The sequence below is a fragment of the Poecilia reticulata genome, linkage group LG17 (genome assembly GCF_000633615.1).
Source record: "Poecilia reticulata strain Guanapo linkage group LG17, Guppy_female_1.0+MT, whole genome shotgun sequence".
NCBI lineage: Eukaryota > Metazoa > Chordata > Actinopteri > Cyprinodontiformes > Poeciliidae > Poecilia > Poecilia reticulata.
Window position 1 is genome coordinate 14,442,863 of NC_024347.1, and position 15,881 is coordinate 14,458,743.

At 39.7% G+C, this 15,881-nt stretch overlaps 1 protein-coding gene across 1 annotated transcript in view; it reads left to right on the forward strand.

The window, feature by feature from the left end:
• The first annotated feature begins 9,550 nt into the window (after positions 1-9,550).
• LOC103479455 (elongation factor 2) overlaps positions 9,551-15,881 on the forward strand; it is a 10,631-nt gene continuing 4,300 nt past the window's right edge. Inside the window, exons 1-10 of the mRNA XM_008433874.2 lie at positions 9,551-9,673; positions 11,360-11,574; positions 12,688-12,869; positions 12,950-13,161; positions 13,250-13,428; positions 13,778-13,883; positions 13,967-14,219; positions 14,345-14,540; positions 15,167-15,290; positions 15,410-15,652. Of these exons, the coding sequence (XP_008432096.1) occupies positions 9,671-9,673; positions 11,360-11,574; positions 12,688-12,869; positions 12,950-13,161; positions 13,250-13,428; positions 13,778-13,883; positions 13,967-14,219; positions 14,345-14,540; positions 15,167-15,290; positions 15,410-15,652 (1,713 nt within the window). The 5' untranslated portion in view covers positions 9,551-9,670. The remainder of the gene's footprint in view (positions 9,674-11,359; positions 11,575-12,687; positions 12,870-12,949; positions 13,162-13,249; positions 13,429-13,777; positions 13,884-13,966; positions 14,220-14,344; positions 14,541-15,166; positions 15,291-15,409; positions 15,653-15,881) is intronic.

Consider the following 15,881-nt stretch of genomic DNA (forward strand, 5'->3'; position numbering starts at 1 on the left):
TTCCATTTCCTTTCACTAAACACTCATGCTGAATCAGTTTCTTGCACAAAGTGGGATCCTACCATGTCTGTTGTCAGCGTCATTATCCTGACATCAAAGTAGCTGATGAAATTTCAATGAAACTATCCARGAGGAGAGCGAGTGCAACAGACAATCAGATCRATACGCTCCTCTGTGGCGACAGGGTGTAGGAGAACTGCCACAGTCTGTTTGAAGGGACAAAGTTGAATTGCTGCGCTGCAGAACAGCACAGCTTATCAACGTCCAATCCGGTGTTTAGCTGACAGCACGGAGGACCGATTGGCCCAGAAGGAAGCCTCTTAGATGGATTAATTGGATAAAGTTAGTCAGAGGTGATTTAGAGTGACCTTTGATGCCAATGTGATATGACAGAAAGTACTTGCTCCGTGCTTTCACATTCACTTCTTACCTTTGCCAGCTTTAATCACAGGAAAGTCTTATCGCTGCCMAGGCAACGAGGGAGGTGGAGAATTAAACTGCAATTAGTGAAATCTCCTGTCGTTACTGGGAATCTGTCAACAAAAAATAAAAACACAGAAAACAGTTTTAATCTTGGACCAGAAGCAAACAGTAGCACTTTTAAACTTTAATATGTCTGAATCCCTGAAAGTCATAACAGGGACAACAGTGCGTTCAATTTTTGAGACAGAACGCAGCGCCTGAAACTGATTTACCGTCACTGCGGAGCGATGCTTTTTTTTTCTACAACAAGGGTTGTCAAATTGTGAGACGACAACAATGTTTTGGGAATAGTGTCAGAGCGAGACTCATAACTGAGCACGTGTAGTTTGAAAATGGAGCTCCAGTGCAATGTAAATGTCCGTTTAAGCACATACTTTGTTTTAAAAACYTAATCAAATGGTAAAAAGTAAAGCAAAAACCAACAAAAACTGAAACCACTGAACTGCTGCTCCATTGAAGAGAAGGAGGCTGTCACATGATGAAATGTGTGGTGCTAGTTTTATTGTACCATTTTAAACTGAGACTTTCCCTTATAAATGATTAATAAACACACTTAATAATCAAACTGTGGAAACGTTATAAACAGTAAGGCATGGTTTAAGGATAAAAGATGACAAAAGTGACTAATGCCTTGCCAGAAACTGAATCAGTGTATGAAACGTCACTAACGGATGATCTTACAGATGGTTCTTTAAAAGAAATTTGACTTCATAAATTAACCCCTTGAAATTGGGTTCTTTAAGAAACTCTTGCTCTTTCTGACACTCACTTCACTTCAGGAAGTTATCACAACATTGCCCCTCTATTAACACTTTAAGAAAGTTTTGAACATAGTTTCACTGAGAAGTAGCTCTTATAATGGGCTTAGCAGCTTAGTTCCACCAGATGTTTGCTCATTTCTTCTGACTAGTCTTAAGGTGCTGATTTGTGGGTTGCAGAAGATTGGAAACTGTGTCTCCAAGGGAGAGCCTCGTCCTTGAAGGGAGCATTCAAAACAGATTTAAATCTGTGCATTTTTTTTTCATTTTTCCCTTTCCATCTGCTCTGTTTTGTATTTGTATGGCATGAACGCTTAGTGCCACCCTGTTGCTTATCTTTACTGCCATTATTAAGTAACATCTGTGTTGTGCTTTCGCTAAGCATGCACAACATAAGTCAAATTACATTACATAACGTGTTCCCTAAGGAGAAACACAAGAAGAACATGCAGGCTTGCAAAGACATATCTCATTATTATCAACAGGAGGAGATTCGGGCTGTTTCCATCRGACCTTTCTGTACTTCTCAGAAAAACTTTGAATTACACACAACACACTACTGCAGCTCGAACTTCAACACATGATTACACCTTTGGAAAAAGCATGTTCTGTACTTTAAAAAAAATAGTAATTTTCTTTTCTCATCACCTACCTTTTTTACTATTTCTATATCACAAAGAAGACAAAAACAAGATCTTCTTTGTGCTCGTCTTGTTTTTATGATTTTCTTTTTGTTTGGACACCGTCACTTCTCAAAATGGGCCCAGACGTAAATGCGCAAAAAAAAAAAATGCACAAAACAATTTTGAAACTTTCAAACCATTATTTCAGTTTCACATGTACACAAACCTTGTATTTAGCACAAGTTTCTGCTGAGACTCTCTGAGAGTAATTTTCTGCACTGAAAACATCACAAAGGACAACATAGGATATATAAAATAAATAAGAATGAAGTCCTCTGTAGAAGATTTGTTGGACAAAAAAATATTATTTTCTCATGTGGACTTTGCAGAGTTGAAATGCAACCAAAGGAGATTCTAATATTCAAAAGGGTCAGATTACAGTGCAAAGGGGTTTTCAAATTAATTCTTGCAGAGCTCGATGCTTGAGAGTTTTATTCTGGACCAGCTGTGAAAGATTCATTTTTATTTCATGGAAGAAGTCGTGCGCAGAGCAAAGCGAGGTCAACGTATGAATCCAATATGAGAACTTCAGTATTTAAAGCCCTCCACTTTCTTGACTGTATTAGTTACATTTCGATTTATTTATGACCGAGAGCTCGTTATCTGTCCTGCAATAGGCCTCCTAGCATTGCGGAGGCACTTTGTTATCTTTATTGTTGTTCCAACAATTAGAGATTAGAGAGATTCAAAGTACGGGCTGATACAATGGAACCAAATCATTTCAAACCTGTTTTCTGAAATGTGAAATGTGCATTAATGGATGTGACATCATGTTTTAATTGTACATTATTGTGTCCTGCAGTGTGTGAGTCACAAACAGGGCCAAGAGGAATTACCCATGATTGAGATCAATAAAAGAATACGATTGTGCTGTAAAAAGACTGTGATGTAATAAATCATATCAGCATTTGTTGATATGACTCAACAAAATATCTACCGGATATTTTGTTGAGTCTAGCTCTGGACTATGATTTCCCCTTAATGATGATACTCTCGTTGATTTAAATGTATTCTTAAAAAATGAACTCCCTCTTCGTCTTCACCCTTTTCAGCACAAAGGGTTTTGGCGCTCCGTCAAAAAACTAATCCTGGAACATCACTCTGCCCCTCACTAGTTTACTGTGTTGTTTCTTTTGTTAATTTGTAACTTTGTTGGTGTCAAATTTACCCTTTCAAGCTGCAGCCTAAAATCTCAGCTTAGTTTCATCAGACCAAGACATAACTTCATTGTGTGTTCCACCAAATGTCAGATTTTCTAAGGGTTGRGTGTTTCGTTGGCGGCCATTTTTCAATTAATGCTTTTTGTCACATTTCGAACACAACCAACGCTTGGCAAGAATTTCTGCAGCATCTTCTGTGTTACTGCCAGCCTCTCATASAAGTTTCAGTCTTATCATCTATAWTGAAAAACCTCCAGTTTAGTCATGGTTGTCCCATCCAAATTATTGGTGATTGCCTTCAGTGTGTAATGATGTATGTATAATGCTGTGGATTGTTCCCACCTCTTTCTGACCCAGTTGCACAATGACATCCTTTTTGGTCCTCTTTAACCTCGTGCGAAATACGGCTCAAGCTAAAAGATGCAGATGTTAAATTCCACTGAGACCAGATTGTGTCACGGTAGGACTAAGCTTTTTGATCCACATGTAGCAACGCTCAAACACAAAAGCGAAAAGGCTTTATTGGGCAATAACAGATCTTTTGTAATTTTGTTTCATGGTCAGGTTTTGCAGTAAATCACCTTCCAAGAGACACTGAGGAATGGTGAGGAGGAGGATTGTAAGGTAAAATGCACCTTTTTGGTGGGTCTTGCTCGTCTCTTGGTGTTTAGCTGGCAGGAGGAGTGAAGGGGTTTCGAGGTTCTCGCGGTTGAAGCAGGAGGTAATCATATGGTGTGAAGCAGGCGAGGTAGGATTATAGGGTGAGGCCTGGAAGAAGACGAGTATTCCAGGTGAGTTTTTTTTTATTCGTGTTAGGATCTTAAAGTAATGATTTCSAAGCAGAAGACATCATGGAGGATACAAGGTGAGATATAAAAGAATGGTTTCTTAGGAGAATAAAGAGGTAATGATGGAAAATGATTCACGTTATTGCATCTTCACATTTCTTTCTTTTTATCTGCTTTCCTTTCTGTCTTTCTTACTGTCTGTCCTGTTTTCTTTCCTTATTAAAGGGGCAGTGTTATGTATTTTATATTGCAATCATTTAACTATGTTACCTTCGGTTGTTGTATACATTAAATATGACTTAAAAGAAATGTAACTTCGTAATTTGACACCTTGAAATTGGGTTCCTTAAAAACTCCTGCTCTTTCTGAAACTTCACTTTGAGGAAGTCATCACTATAGCGCTTGATGTTTTTAATGAAGGAATAACATTATAGCATTATGTAAAGCCCAAAAAAGTAAATTTTGCATTTTGCATTTTGCATTTGGACTCTAGGTTCCTCCAAACCTGTCAGGACGACGCAACGTTTCATCAACAATAAGCCTAATTTTTATGCATCTATTAAGCAATCCAATCCCAAATTTAGACCTCATAAAATTTACATTTTTTTATATGCAAGGTCAGCAAAGCATCCAGGCATCAATCATGAAAACAAGATGCATGCAAGCTTGTTCTTATCTTATGCAGCAGAGGTGCGTGCTACTCCATTCATGCAGAAACCTGGCCAAGGACAATGACACATAGCACAACATTTAGAATAACAGAATCTGTTTTGTGGACATTCTATCGCTATAATCCTATCGTCTTCTGTGCCWGAACCTGCAGCTAATAAAGAAGCACCGCATTGTCTCGTCAAGCGTCTGCAGCCTTCGAGGTTTAAAAAGCCGTAGCTATTAATGCAGCCTTTCAGACATGGCATGTTTCCTCCTCAACACAGACTAGTGCATTTTATAGACTTTTRTAGAGAGAGAATTCACATCTATGTTCAGGAGTTTAAAAGGATAGATTTATATTTCAATGACAATATGAATAAAACATCTTATTTGTKCCTCCAGAGTTGAGGTTATTATAAATCATTGAATGCTGTATTTTTGAAAGAAATAATTTATGTTGCCCACAAGTTGCTTAAAAGATGCTTTTTTTCATTGGTGATGCAACTTATATATTACAGATGCTGTAAACAAATTTGGTTCAGATCTTATTTGGCAGTATGGGACTATTCTGAGTCATTTGGAAATTATACATCTGAGTGAAGACAAATCATATGAGAGGTTCCTCAAGGCTGCTGTCTCATGCCCCTTTTATTAAACATTCATAATAATAATAATAATAATAATAATAATAATAATAATAATAATAATAATATATTTGATTTGTAATGTCCTTTGTACATGATTCCTGCAGCTATGACTACTGAATACTAAAATAAGTTTTTCGATGCCTATCTTTATTACACAAAAAGTTTATATTTCTGTCACTGTTTGACTCACTCAGTCTGTGTGCAAAAATACAAATGGGTCGGTATGAACCAAAGAAGCAGTACTGCACCCAACACTTGTCACAGGTTAAGGAGAGAGCATCTCTCAAGTAGTAATGAGACTGAAGTATGACTGAAGTTAGTAGCAAGAAGCAAATACAAGATTGGATAGGTAGAAGGAAAAGTGAACAAAATCTAACAACATTCTTTGTATTTTATGAATTTCTGCCAAAGCTCRGCTCAATTTTTCTGGGGAAAGGCAGATACCAGCTCCGGGGAAAGTGAACTTAGAATCCTTAGAGCCATTTCGTTGCGAAGGAGCATTCATGCTTGCACCATTGCCAAATCCTGAAAGCCATTTCAGCTGTCAGCTGGTAACTGGAAGTGTCTTTGCCCTGCGAGGACGCAATCAATCGTCATCAGCAAACGGCGACAGCCAGAAAGGGTCACCACCTTTGGGTTTTGAGCTTTGGAGAAAAGGAAGTTTCCAGAAACTTCCAGAAAGGACCAGATGGAGTTCTGATCTCTGAACTCTCCGAGATGTCTCGTGACTACTCGGGCTGTAGCTGCACGAGCGAATGGACTTCCGATGGTTGCACTTCTTTCTACATATTTTTTATTTTTGTATGCTTTTTACACCATAAACATAGAGAGGAAAGAGAAGTATTTCAACAAATCTGGACAAATTTGGCAAAAAGAAAAGTCACTGTTGAAAGTCACAAAAGGTGTGAACTTTGCAGCTTGCCGCAAACCATGCAGGACGCACAGCAAACCTCATGGTGCTCCAGTCAGACCAAAATAAAGTCTGACATGTATGCAAAATGCTTTGTATGGAGAATGACTAAAGTTGCACATCCAACTTCACAAACAATCCTCATGTGAATCACGGCAAGGGTAGCGTCATGCTGCTGTTGGGATGTTTTTCTTCAGCATTGCTTTGTAAAATATACTAATTGTAAAATGTAAAGAGGTTTGAGGGTTATAAATATTAGGCTCTATACATGTTCACAAATGAGACTGAAGAAAAAAGAAATTACAGTCAGGAGAAACAACACACTRCTTTAAAACGGAGCTACCATTAATTTATTCTTAAACAAACAACAATATGTCATCGGTTAAAACTAATATTTGTCTAAGATTTACGCAATGTACCTTAATATTTATTTGGCTTACTTGGACACAGCGTGAACCTCTTTTTAAATCTCTTTTTAATGCTTTTTTTTCTTTTTTGCTCATATTAATCCTTTCATCCCGTGTGATGACTGGAGATTTTGTCTCATTTTGGAGCTTGTTTGAACGTTTGTTTGCACTTAAAGCAGCAGCAGCAGCAGCAGCAGCATGACTTTTTAAGTGCCACCAGCTGCGCATAAACACAGCAATATCTGCTAGTCTTTCTGGCAAACGTGCCACTCCATTTGATAACGACTAATCTGCCTTCATCATCTTGACTGAAAGAGTACACCTGCAAACCCACAGCTCTGGCTTCATGAATCACTCTGCTGGTAAGTCAGCTGCACAAGTGGAAGGCGTGATCCAGTGTGCGCCGATATTGCAAAGGGGTAAAGAGAAACCCAGCTGCACTGGTCAGAATGACCACATATTGGTTGGTTATTTGTTCAAAACAGAAGCTTAATATACTTTGTGCTCCCTTTTWGCAATAAAAAGTGTGTGGATAAATCATGTTTCTCGAATCTTGTGTGGTTTTTATCTGTAAAATCTAATAAAACCACAAGCAATAACACTTGATTTTGATGTATTTCCTTGCCAAACCATTCCCACTCCTTGAACTTCAGCAYATTTTGTCGCATTAGAACTATAAATTTACTTTAATTTAAACTTACACTAACAAGGTGGTAATTAGAAGTGCATACCACATGTATCACATCCTCTTTATCCTGACTTGAGCTGGGGGCTGATGTTGACCTTCCAGCTGCATGATGACCCTAAACCTAAAYACAAAATTATGTGTTAGAAGGGCATAGTCAAAGTCCAGACCTTAATCCAGTTCAGAATATTCTCCAAGAAATATAAAACAATGTTAACATGTGCTCYGCATCCAGTTTGACTCACCTCGGCAAGACATGGAGATATTTATTATTTATTAAAGCAAAAGCAGTTGAATAGCAGTCACTGATAAATGTATTGATTCTGACTTTTTGTCTTAACCCTAACAACAAATTCAAGTTAATTTTGTCGACATCTATTTACTTATTTTCTCTGTAACAGATTAGGTTAGATAAGAAAACAAAATGTCCAAAATATTTTTGCTGAAAACACGCATACGATACCAAATCTCTGGTTGACAATCTTGCCTCCCATTTTCTCTTTGGGAACCTGTGAGATGTTTTGTTCTGCTCTGCCCTCTGCTGGTGAGAAACTCTCACAGCAGCTGCGGCTTCTTCACAGTGCAGCATTGAGCAGACGGGAACAGAAAACCGCCAGCCCTCATTAATGAATCCTTGAAGCACCAAGCCTTGATTTGAAATTAAAACCAGGTGAGTGCCTGAAACGTAATTCCTAGTGTCACAAAAAGCAAACGTAGAAAATGGTGAAAAATACTGTAGAGCACATGTGCAGCACAATGCCCTTATAAACACTTCAACTTAGAAAAATAGGTCATGACATCATGTATGGTTCATAATCATGGCCAACATGGGGCCTCTTTCATGCAACGTTGTGCTTCTGCTCATGGCTAAATGTGTTGCGTTCCCTTCAAAGGCAGCCAATAAATAATGAATAACTCCTGAATAAAATATAAGTTAGTAATAAGTGACCACGACGACACTATAGCTTATCTACACGTCACTGCTGTACTTCAGTCTATTCTTGTTTGTCAGAACATTTCTCTATTAGGGTTGGGAGGGTTTCATGCTGCAACATGGGGTGTGTAGTAGCATAGTATGTGTTTTAGCTCAAATTCATCCATCTATTTCAATGTCTACTTTCACTTTACTAATGTATAGATTGYGTAATGTTATCTGGAGTCATTTTCTTCTGTCCTTTGCCTTTTCTCTTCAATTGGCGTTGAAGAGTGGGACGAAGTTTTCTCCCACAAATGTCACTGAACTCCAAAGGAGGCGATCAGGACGCAACTTGATCAKACTCCACCTCAGCTGACTCTATCGATTCAGAGCAGCAGTGGCTTTAAATTACCGTCTCTCTGCCTAACCAACCTSTATAGTAAAGTATAAAGGGAATTATACGAGAATTGGACTTTGACATTTTCCATTTTCCATTTTTTTAATGAAAATGTGTTATTTGTATGCATATTCCTCCTCATTAAGGACAGAGTTAAGCATCATAAAAACACATTTTCCCATCCCAGGCATTAATTGTCCATTATTGTTGGTCATTTTTTCAAGATGTAGTCACTGTAATTCTTCAACCCTGTTACAGGCATTATAGAGGCTCCCTGAAAATTATTATAAAGTGTATTTATAAAGAAAGCAATATATGTGTATTAATCAGATGTCCCTCTAACTAATTAAGGTTTAAATGCGAAAATGGCATAAATCTCACATTTTTGCCATTTTATAGCCTGAAATTCATATATACTAGAAGGTTCCCATGTCATTTTTCCATGAAGGCCAGATTTATGGAGAAATCTGAAGACTAAGGAGGAGAGAAGGATTTGTAAATTTGCAATTTGTAAATCCTTCTCTCCCTCTTTAGTCTTAGTCTTGTGCCAATCTGTAGTTAGGTTTAGGTAAGGTAAAGTATCTTTAGGTAAGGTAAGGTAAGATAATTTTATTTATATCGCACATTTTAAGCAACAAGGCAATTCAAAGTGCTTTAGAGACTTTTTTTTAAAACTCTGTTTAGACGACAGTTAAAGAAAAAAATCTGGCCTTTATGTAAAATTGGCTATATGATAGGACATAAAGCAAACGTGTAGAATATGGTGTTTTGGTCAAATGAGACCAAAATTGAACTTTGCTTGCAGCTTGCTATGTGTGGCAGAAAACAAACACTGCCAGGCACACTTTGAAGATTTTTTTTTATTTTTATTTATTTATTTATTTATTTATTTTACTTTACTTTTGAAAAAACGTGAGGAAAAAAAAAAAGTTGCTAATTTTCCTTTTAAACAGGATAAACAAACAAAGAGTGTCAATCCAGTGAACTGCACACAGAAACCTGATCCCAGCTGGGACCTCCGAGCAGCAGCGCCCCCTGCCGCTGCGGCTTCTCACCTGCACTTGAAAACGACAGCCGCAGCAGCAGCCCGGTCTCTTCTCTCACGCCACCGGGACTGCCTGTCCTCTTAGGCAGTGTCTGCTGCGATAAACCGTCACGTACTAGGATCCACGACCAAAATCCAACATGGTGAGTGTGAAACGGGCTTTTATTTATTTATTTAATTTATTTTTATAAAGCCTGCGTTTGTAATTATTTAGATACGAAAGCCTTGTCTGTGAGCGGCTCCACGGAATAACCTTCACGCGTAGTTATAACGGTGACAGCGCAACAAGCCGCCCTGGATGGAGCCTGTCAGGTGTGGGAAATGGATGCCGGGGGGCTTGGTGGTGTTGTGTGACCAGATAAGGGCTCGGGCTGCGGTCGCTTGCAACATGCGCAGCAGCCGGCTGATAAAGCAGGGCTGTGGCCTTTACTGCGCGGCCCTGCTCAGCCTCTCTGTGACGTCCACGCAAAGCCTTTTAATATCGGACAGGACTGCAGAAATGCTGTCGGGCGGTGGAGAAAGGGAAACACACGGAGCTGACATGTCTGTGAAACGTGTGGCGAATCGTGGGTTTAGTGAATTAAGGAATTACGGTGGATTAAAGGAGACTGCGTCACTGTGTTTAATGTGATCGCGTTAAAATATGAAATTACATATAGGCCGAAAGTAAGACGTCATCAAGAGAGACACAGAACGTTGTGTCTATCAAATCATTAGTTGTAATCATCTAGATGTGCTTTGTTGCGTTTGATAAACAGGATATATTTGTCGAGTCATTTTTTGGACTAGATCTGGGTCAGACTTCATTATTTGTACAAATTTAGCTCTAAATGAAATTCAGAAAATATTGCATATTAAAGTAAGGATTCTTGCGTTCATCTCTGTATTTAATTTAATTTAATTTAATTTAATTTTTTTTTAAATATATCATACTTGGTTAAGTAATATATTTGATTTAATTAAGGCTTCCATTTCAAGATCCATAGTTTATTTTACTTTTTTCATTATTTGTTTATTTATTGCCCAAGATATTTTTGTTTTAACTGTGATATAAACCTGGCAACTCGTATTTTGTGCCAAGATATGACTTGTAATTTCTATGAATATCCATTGTGATGATTTGATTTTGTAATTTAATTAAATTTTATTCTTGTTTTTTGTCTATAATCTTTCCAAACCAGAAGATAAGCTGCTTATGAAGTATCAAACAAAGGCTTCTTTAGTCCCATAGACATTAGTACTTTTATTTCTACTATTATATGTGGGAATATTTTGCTTTTAGTCCTCTAAAACTGTAAGATAAGCCTATTACAAATACGGTGACATACCTTGGGATCTAGGAAAGCCATCCTTCTACATGCAATATAAGACCATTAGTTCAGACTCAGTAGTAGGAACAGTCCGTTTTTGTAATATGATATTTTCAAATTCCATTTTATAGTTTTCTTGGCTTCAGTAACGGCTTGTATGCTTCTCCTGGTAAACGTTTTAAAGCAGTAGTAAGCTGCTCTAGAGCAGAGAGATTCTAGAAAGAGGTCCACCTCGACCCGTTCGGCTGCAGCATGTGGATAGTGACTCAGTAATTCCTGATTCGTTGCTTCAGCCATAAGGCAAAATCTGCACCCTCCCTCCCTCCTCCACCACCACCACCACTTCTTTCCTCCTAGGTTCAGTTTCAGACATGTCTTTCTTTTTATAACTCTGCCTGGAGCGGCTGTGCACGCCGTGACTACGCGACATAAATAGAAACATACGATGAATAAAGTGAACCTCTGCTGCTGGTTGTGCGTAAATGATTGCAACAYGTGACATGTGACCCACCCCCACAGGTGAACTTCACTGTGGATCAGATCCGGACCATCATGGACAAAAAGTCCAACATCAGGAACATGTCCGTGATCGCCCACGTGGACCACGGGAAGTCCACGCTGACTGACTCGCTGGTGTCCAAGGCTGGGATCATAGCCTCGGCCCGGGCCGGGGAGACCCGCTTCACGGACACGCGCAAAGACGAGCAGGAGCGCTGCATCACTATCAAATCAACGTACGTGTGCCTGGACACGGCTCTGTGGTTCCAAACATGGCTTAAATCATGAATGATTCCACCGAACAGTGAAAATGACAGACATAACTCAGGTTGAAAATATATATATGTGTTTAGCCTGTTTTATCATATTTTAACTGACTCCATTTGTTGTTTTTTGGTTTTTTTGGGGGGGGGGTTGGTGAGAAATCTAACTTTTGTTCTGTTGCTTTGATTTTTCAAAATCTGAGCTTGGAAATTTAAACATTTAAAATAAAATGCAACACAATGAAATATCATCCTTTAACAAGTCATTCAGTGGGAATGGGTAGCAAAGTTGTTTTTTTTTTTTCTTTCTTTCTTTTGTGTTGGGTGGAATAATGCTGCAAGCTCAAAAAGCAAAGTCCTTGTTGGACTACATTCTAAATTAAAAAAAAGCCTTTCAGTGTGGAGATCGACCTAAAGACTGAGATTCTTAAAAACCTGCCTACATTTTCAAATGCAGTGTGTTTCTTGACACATGGGTTGAACGCTCAAAAGAACAAAACAAAGCAACTGTCCTGTAGCACATTGAACTCCTTGTTACATGTTGAAGCATCAGTCCTTTTGTTAAAAATTAGCCCGAATAAAAAGCATAATTCTCTGGAAGAGACAGTTTGCTGTTCTACATAGTTTGTGCTAACTTTTAACTCATTTAATCATCCTGGGTGCCCCTTTGGCACCTGACCAGTTTGTAGAAACCGTATTTCTACAAAGGGGGATCAAATGTTTATTTCACTTGATGGCGGGCAAATTAATGTTAACTTTTATGCAATGAGATTGATTCTGGATTTTTTTTTGTTGTTGTTGATACTCTTTTCACTGAAAGGACACTGTTACATTTGAGACAGATCATTCCTTTCTAAGTAAACAAATGAATAAAATCCCTACGGATATTATATTATATTTTATTATATTCTCCTGCCCCCCACCTTCTATTTCCAACTTATCCAGAGCATAGTCCACCTTATGTCAGTTTCTCTAATCCATCTGTCTTGAAATTAGCTGAAGCGTTTAAAGGTGTTTTAGCTTGAGTTTTTTAGCTAAAACGACCTAAGTGTACAATGGATACGTCTCACGTTATTTCCCTCTCAGGGCCATCTCCTTGTACTACGAGCTTGAAGAGAACGACTTGGCGTTCATCAAGCAGAGTAAAGACGGCAGCGGCTTCCTCATCAACCTGATCGACTCCCCGGGTCACGTGGATTTCTCCTCTGAGGTCACCGCTGCCCTCAGAGTCACAGATGGCGCCCTGGTGGTGGTGGACTGTGTCTCAGGTAATCACGTGAACCGCAGCCTGCTCCTTAATGCTCCGCCTGCGGGCAGAAAGTCACCTCTCTCTCACCTGTCTGAATAGGCGTGTGCGTCCAGACTGAGACCGTACTGCGGCAGGCCATCGCTGAACGCATCAAGCCGGTCCTGATGATGAACAAGATGGACCGGGCCCTGCTGGAGCTGCAGCTGGAGCCGGACGAGCTCTACCAGACGTTTCAGCGCATCGTGGAGAACGTCAACGTCATCATCTCCACCTACGGAGAAGATGAGGGGGGACCCATGGGGAACATTATGGTGAAGCCCGTCCACAGCAACGCACTTCTTTCATAAAAATAAATAAATAAATAGTTAATGGTAAAAATCTTGTAACTCCTTTCGCCAGATTGACCCCGTCATCGGAACGGTTGGATTCGGCTCCGGCCTCCACGGCTGGGCCTTTACGTTGAAGCAGTTCGCTGAGATGTACGTCGCTAAATTTGCAGCAAAAGGAGCCACTCAGAAGGGGCCAGCAGAGAGGTGTAAAAAAGTGGAGGACATGATGAAGAAGCTGTGGGGAGACAGGTAAAAGAAAAAACAACATAAGAGCAGACTTACAGAGTAAGTCATTCATACTCTCATTATGATAGAACGAGTTAAGCTGTTCGAGGTGCAGGATACTACTGTGACCTTTTATAGATGTCTTCCTGCTCTTATTTGATGTGAGAAGAAGTGAACTAAGAAATGAACACACTCAGCACTAACATTTTGCTCCTACATAACATCACAAAAAAAAAACATTTTACAGCAAAGTAAAAGGAGATGTTGTACTCGAGAGAGAAAAAAATATATTTGTGTTAGTAACATCCTTAACTAGATCTGAATACTTTCTAATGTTTTGATCTGGTGTTCGATCTGCTTTGTTCTTCTCTAGATATTTTGACCCGACTGCAGGCAAATTCAGTAAGACGGCCTCCGGTCCTGAGGGTCAGAAATATCCTCGAACCTTTTGCCAGCTTGTTTTGGATCCGATTTTCAAGGTGAAAATTAAGCAGGTTTGAGGTTTTCAGAGGCTAAACGGATCAGCAAAAGTTAATTCCCCCGTCGTCGTTTTCAACTCCAGGTGTTCGACGCCATCATGAACTTCAAAAAGGAAGAAACAGCCAAGCTGATCGACAAGCTGGACGTCAAGTTGGACGCTGAGGACAAGGAGAAGGAAGGGAAGCCCTTGCTGAAGGCGGTGATGCGCCGTTGGCTTCCTGCTGGGGAAGCCCTGCTCCAGATGATCACCATTCATCTGCCCTCTCCCGTCACGGCGCAGAAATACCGCTGCGAGCTGCTCTATGAAGGACCGGGAGACGACGAGGCCGCCATGGGTCAGACATTGACATCATTCAGTTAGAAGCATTTTAAATGCTTCATATAGTGCTTCGATAACTAACTACATTTTACTTTGACGTCATCAGATTTAGACTCTCATGTCTCAACTCCTTTTTGTCAGGTATCAAGAGCTGTGACTCCAAGGCTCCTCTGATGATGTATATTTCCAAGATGGTCCCGACGAGCGACAAGGGGCGTTTCTACGCCTTTGGACGCGTGTTTTCTGGCTGCGTGTCCACAGGCCTGAAGGTGCGAATCATGGGGCCAAACTTCACGCCCGGAAAAAAGGAAGACCTGTACATTAAACCGATCCAGAGGTATGAATTTTGTTGCAAAAAAAAATAAAAAATACACGGCCTTACAAAATTGTTTGTAGGCCTTTAATTAACTACAAAAAGTAGTTCAAAACTAACATGGAATAATTTTTTTTTTTTTTTTACATTCAAATGTGACTTAATGTCCTGGCACTCACACCCTTTTACCTYTAAAAGAATCTTGAGTTTCTTTAACAGAGATAGGGAAGCTGTGCCAGACATTCAACAACCCAAAACATACGAAGAATAGTAGCTCAAAGCAAATTCCTGCAAATTCCCGTAATTCAACGTTCCAGTCAAAGTCCAGACTGAAATTCAATTCACCTAACCTCAAACACTGCTTTCGATAGATGCTGCGTATTAAACCTGACAGAGATTGRAAAGCAGAACGGGCAGACTTTCAGCTGATAGCTGTAAAAAAAAAACAAAAAAATTGTTCTAAAAAGCATTTTACTGGTTTTTATTTGTTAAGAAACAGTTATAACTATCCTCCCACTTTATGTAAACTTTTCACAAACCCCTATCACGAGAAAATGCCAAAAAGTTTAGGACTCATGCATATTATTTCACGGCTCAGTTAAATAAATGTCGGCTGATGTTCCTTTTCTTTTACTTGCGTCCTTGTSCAGAACTATTCTGATGATGGGTCGGTATGTGGAGCCCATTGAAGATGTTCCATGTGGCAACATTGTGGGTCTAGTTGGAGTTGACCAGTTCCTGGTTAAGACTGGGACCATTACCACCTTTGAACAGGTGACATATTAATTAATTTTTTATTTTTATTTTTTGTCTTCATGCATTGTATAAACATTGTAGTAAATATTAGCTTCCTGTTACAACAATAGAGAAATACTCATGACTCCTGTCCTCAGGCCCACAACATGAGGGTAATGAAGTTCAGTGTGAGCCCCGTGGTCCGAGTCGCCGTGGAGGCCAAGAACCCGGCCGACTTGCCCAAACTGGTGGAGGGGCTGAAGCGCCTGGCCAAGTCAGACCCCATGGTGCAGTGCATCATCGAGGAGTCCGGAGAGCACATCATCGCCGGAGCTGGAGAGCTGCACCTGGAAATCTGCCTCAAGGACCTGGAGGAGGACCATGCCTGCATTCCACTCAAGGTGGATGGGGGAAGATTTTTTTTTTCTTGGCTTTCAGGAAGTCAGAGAAGGAATGCTGGATGTTGGCTGAAAGATGATGATCCATTGACAAATTTTGAAAATTGAAATATTTGGTTCGAGTAACTAAGCTGTTGCCTTGCAGAAAGAAGGTTCTGGGTTCGATTCCCGGCCCCGGTCTTTCTGCATGGAGTTTGCATGTTCTCCCTGTGCATGCGTGGGTTTTCTCCGG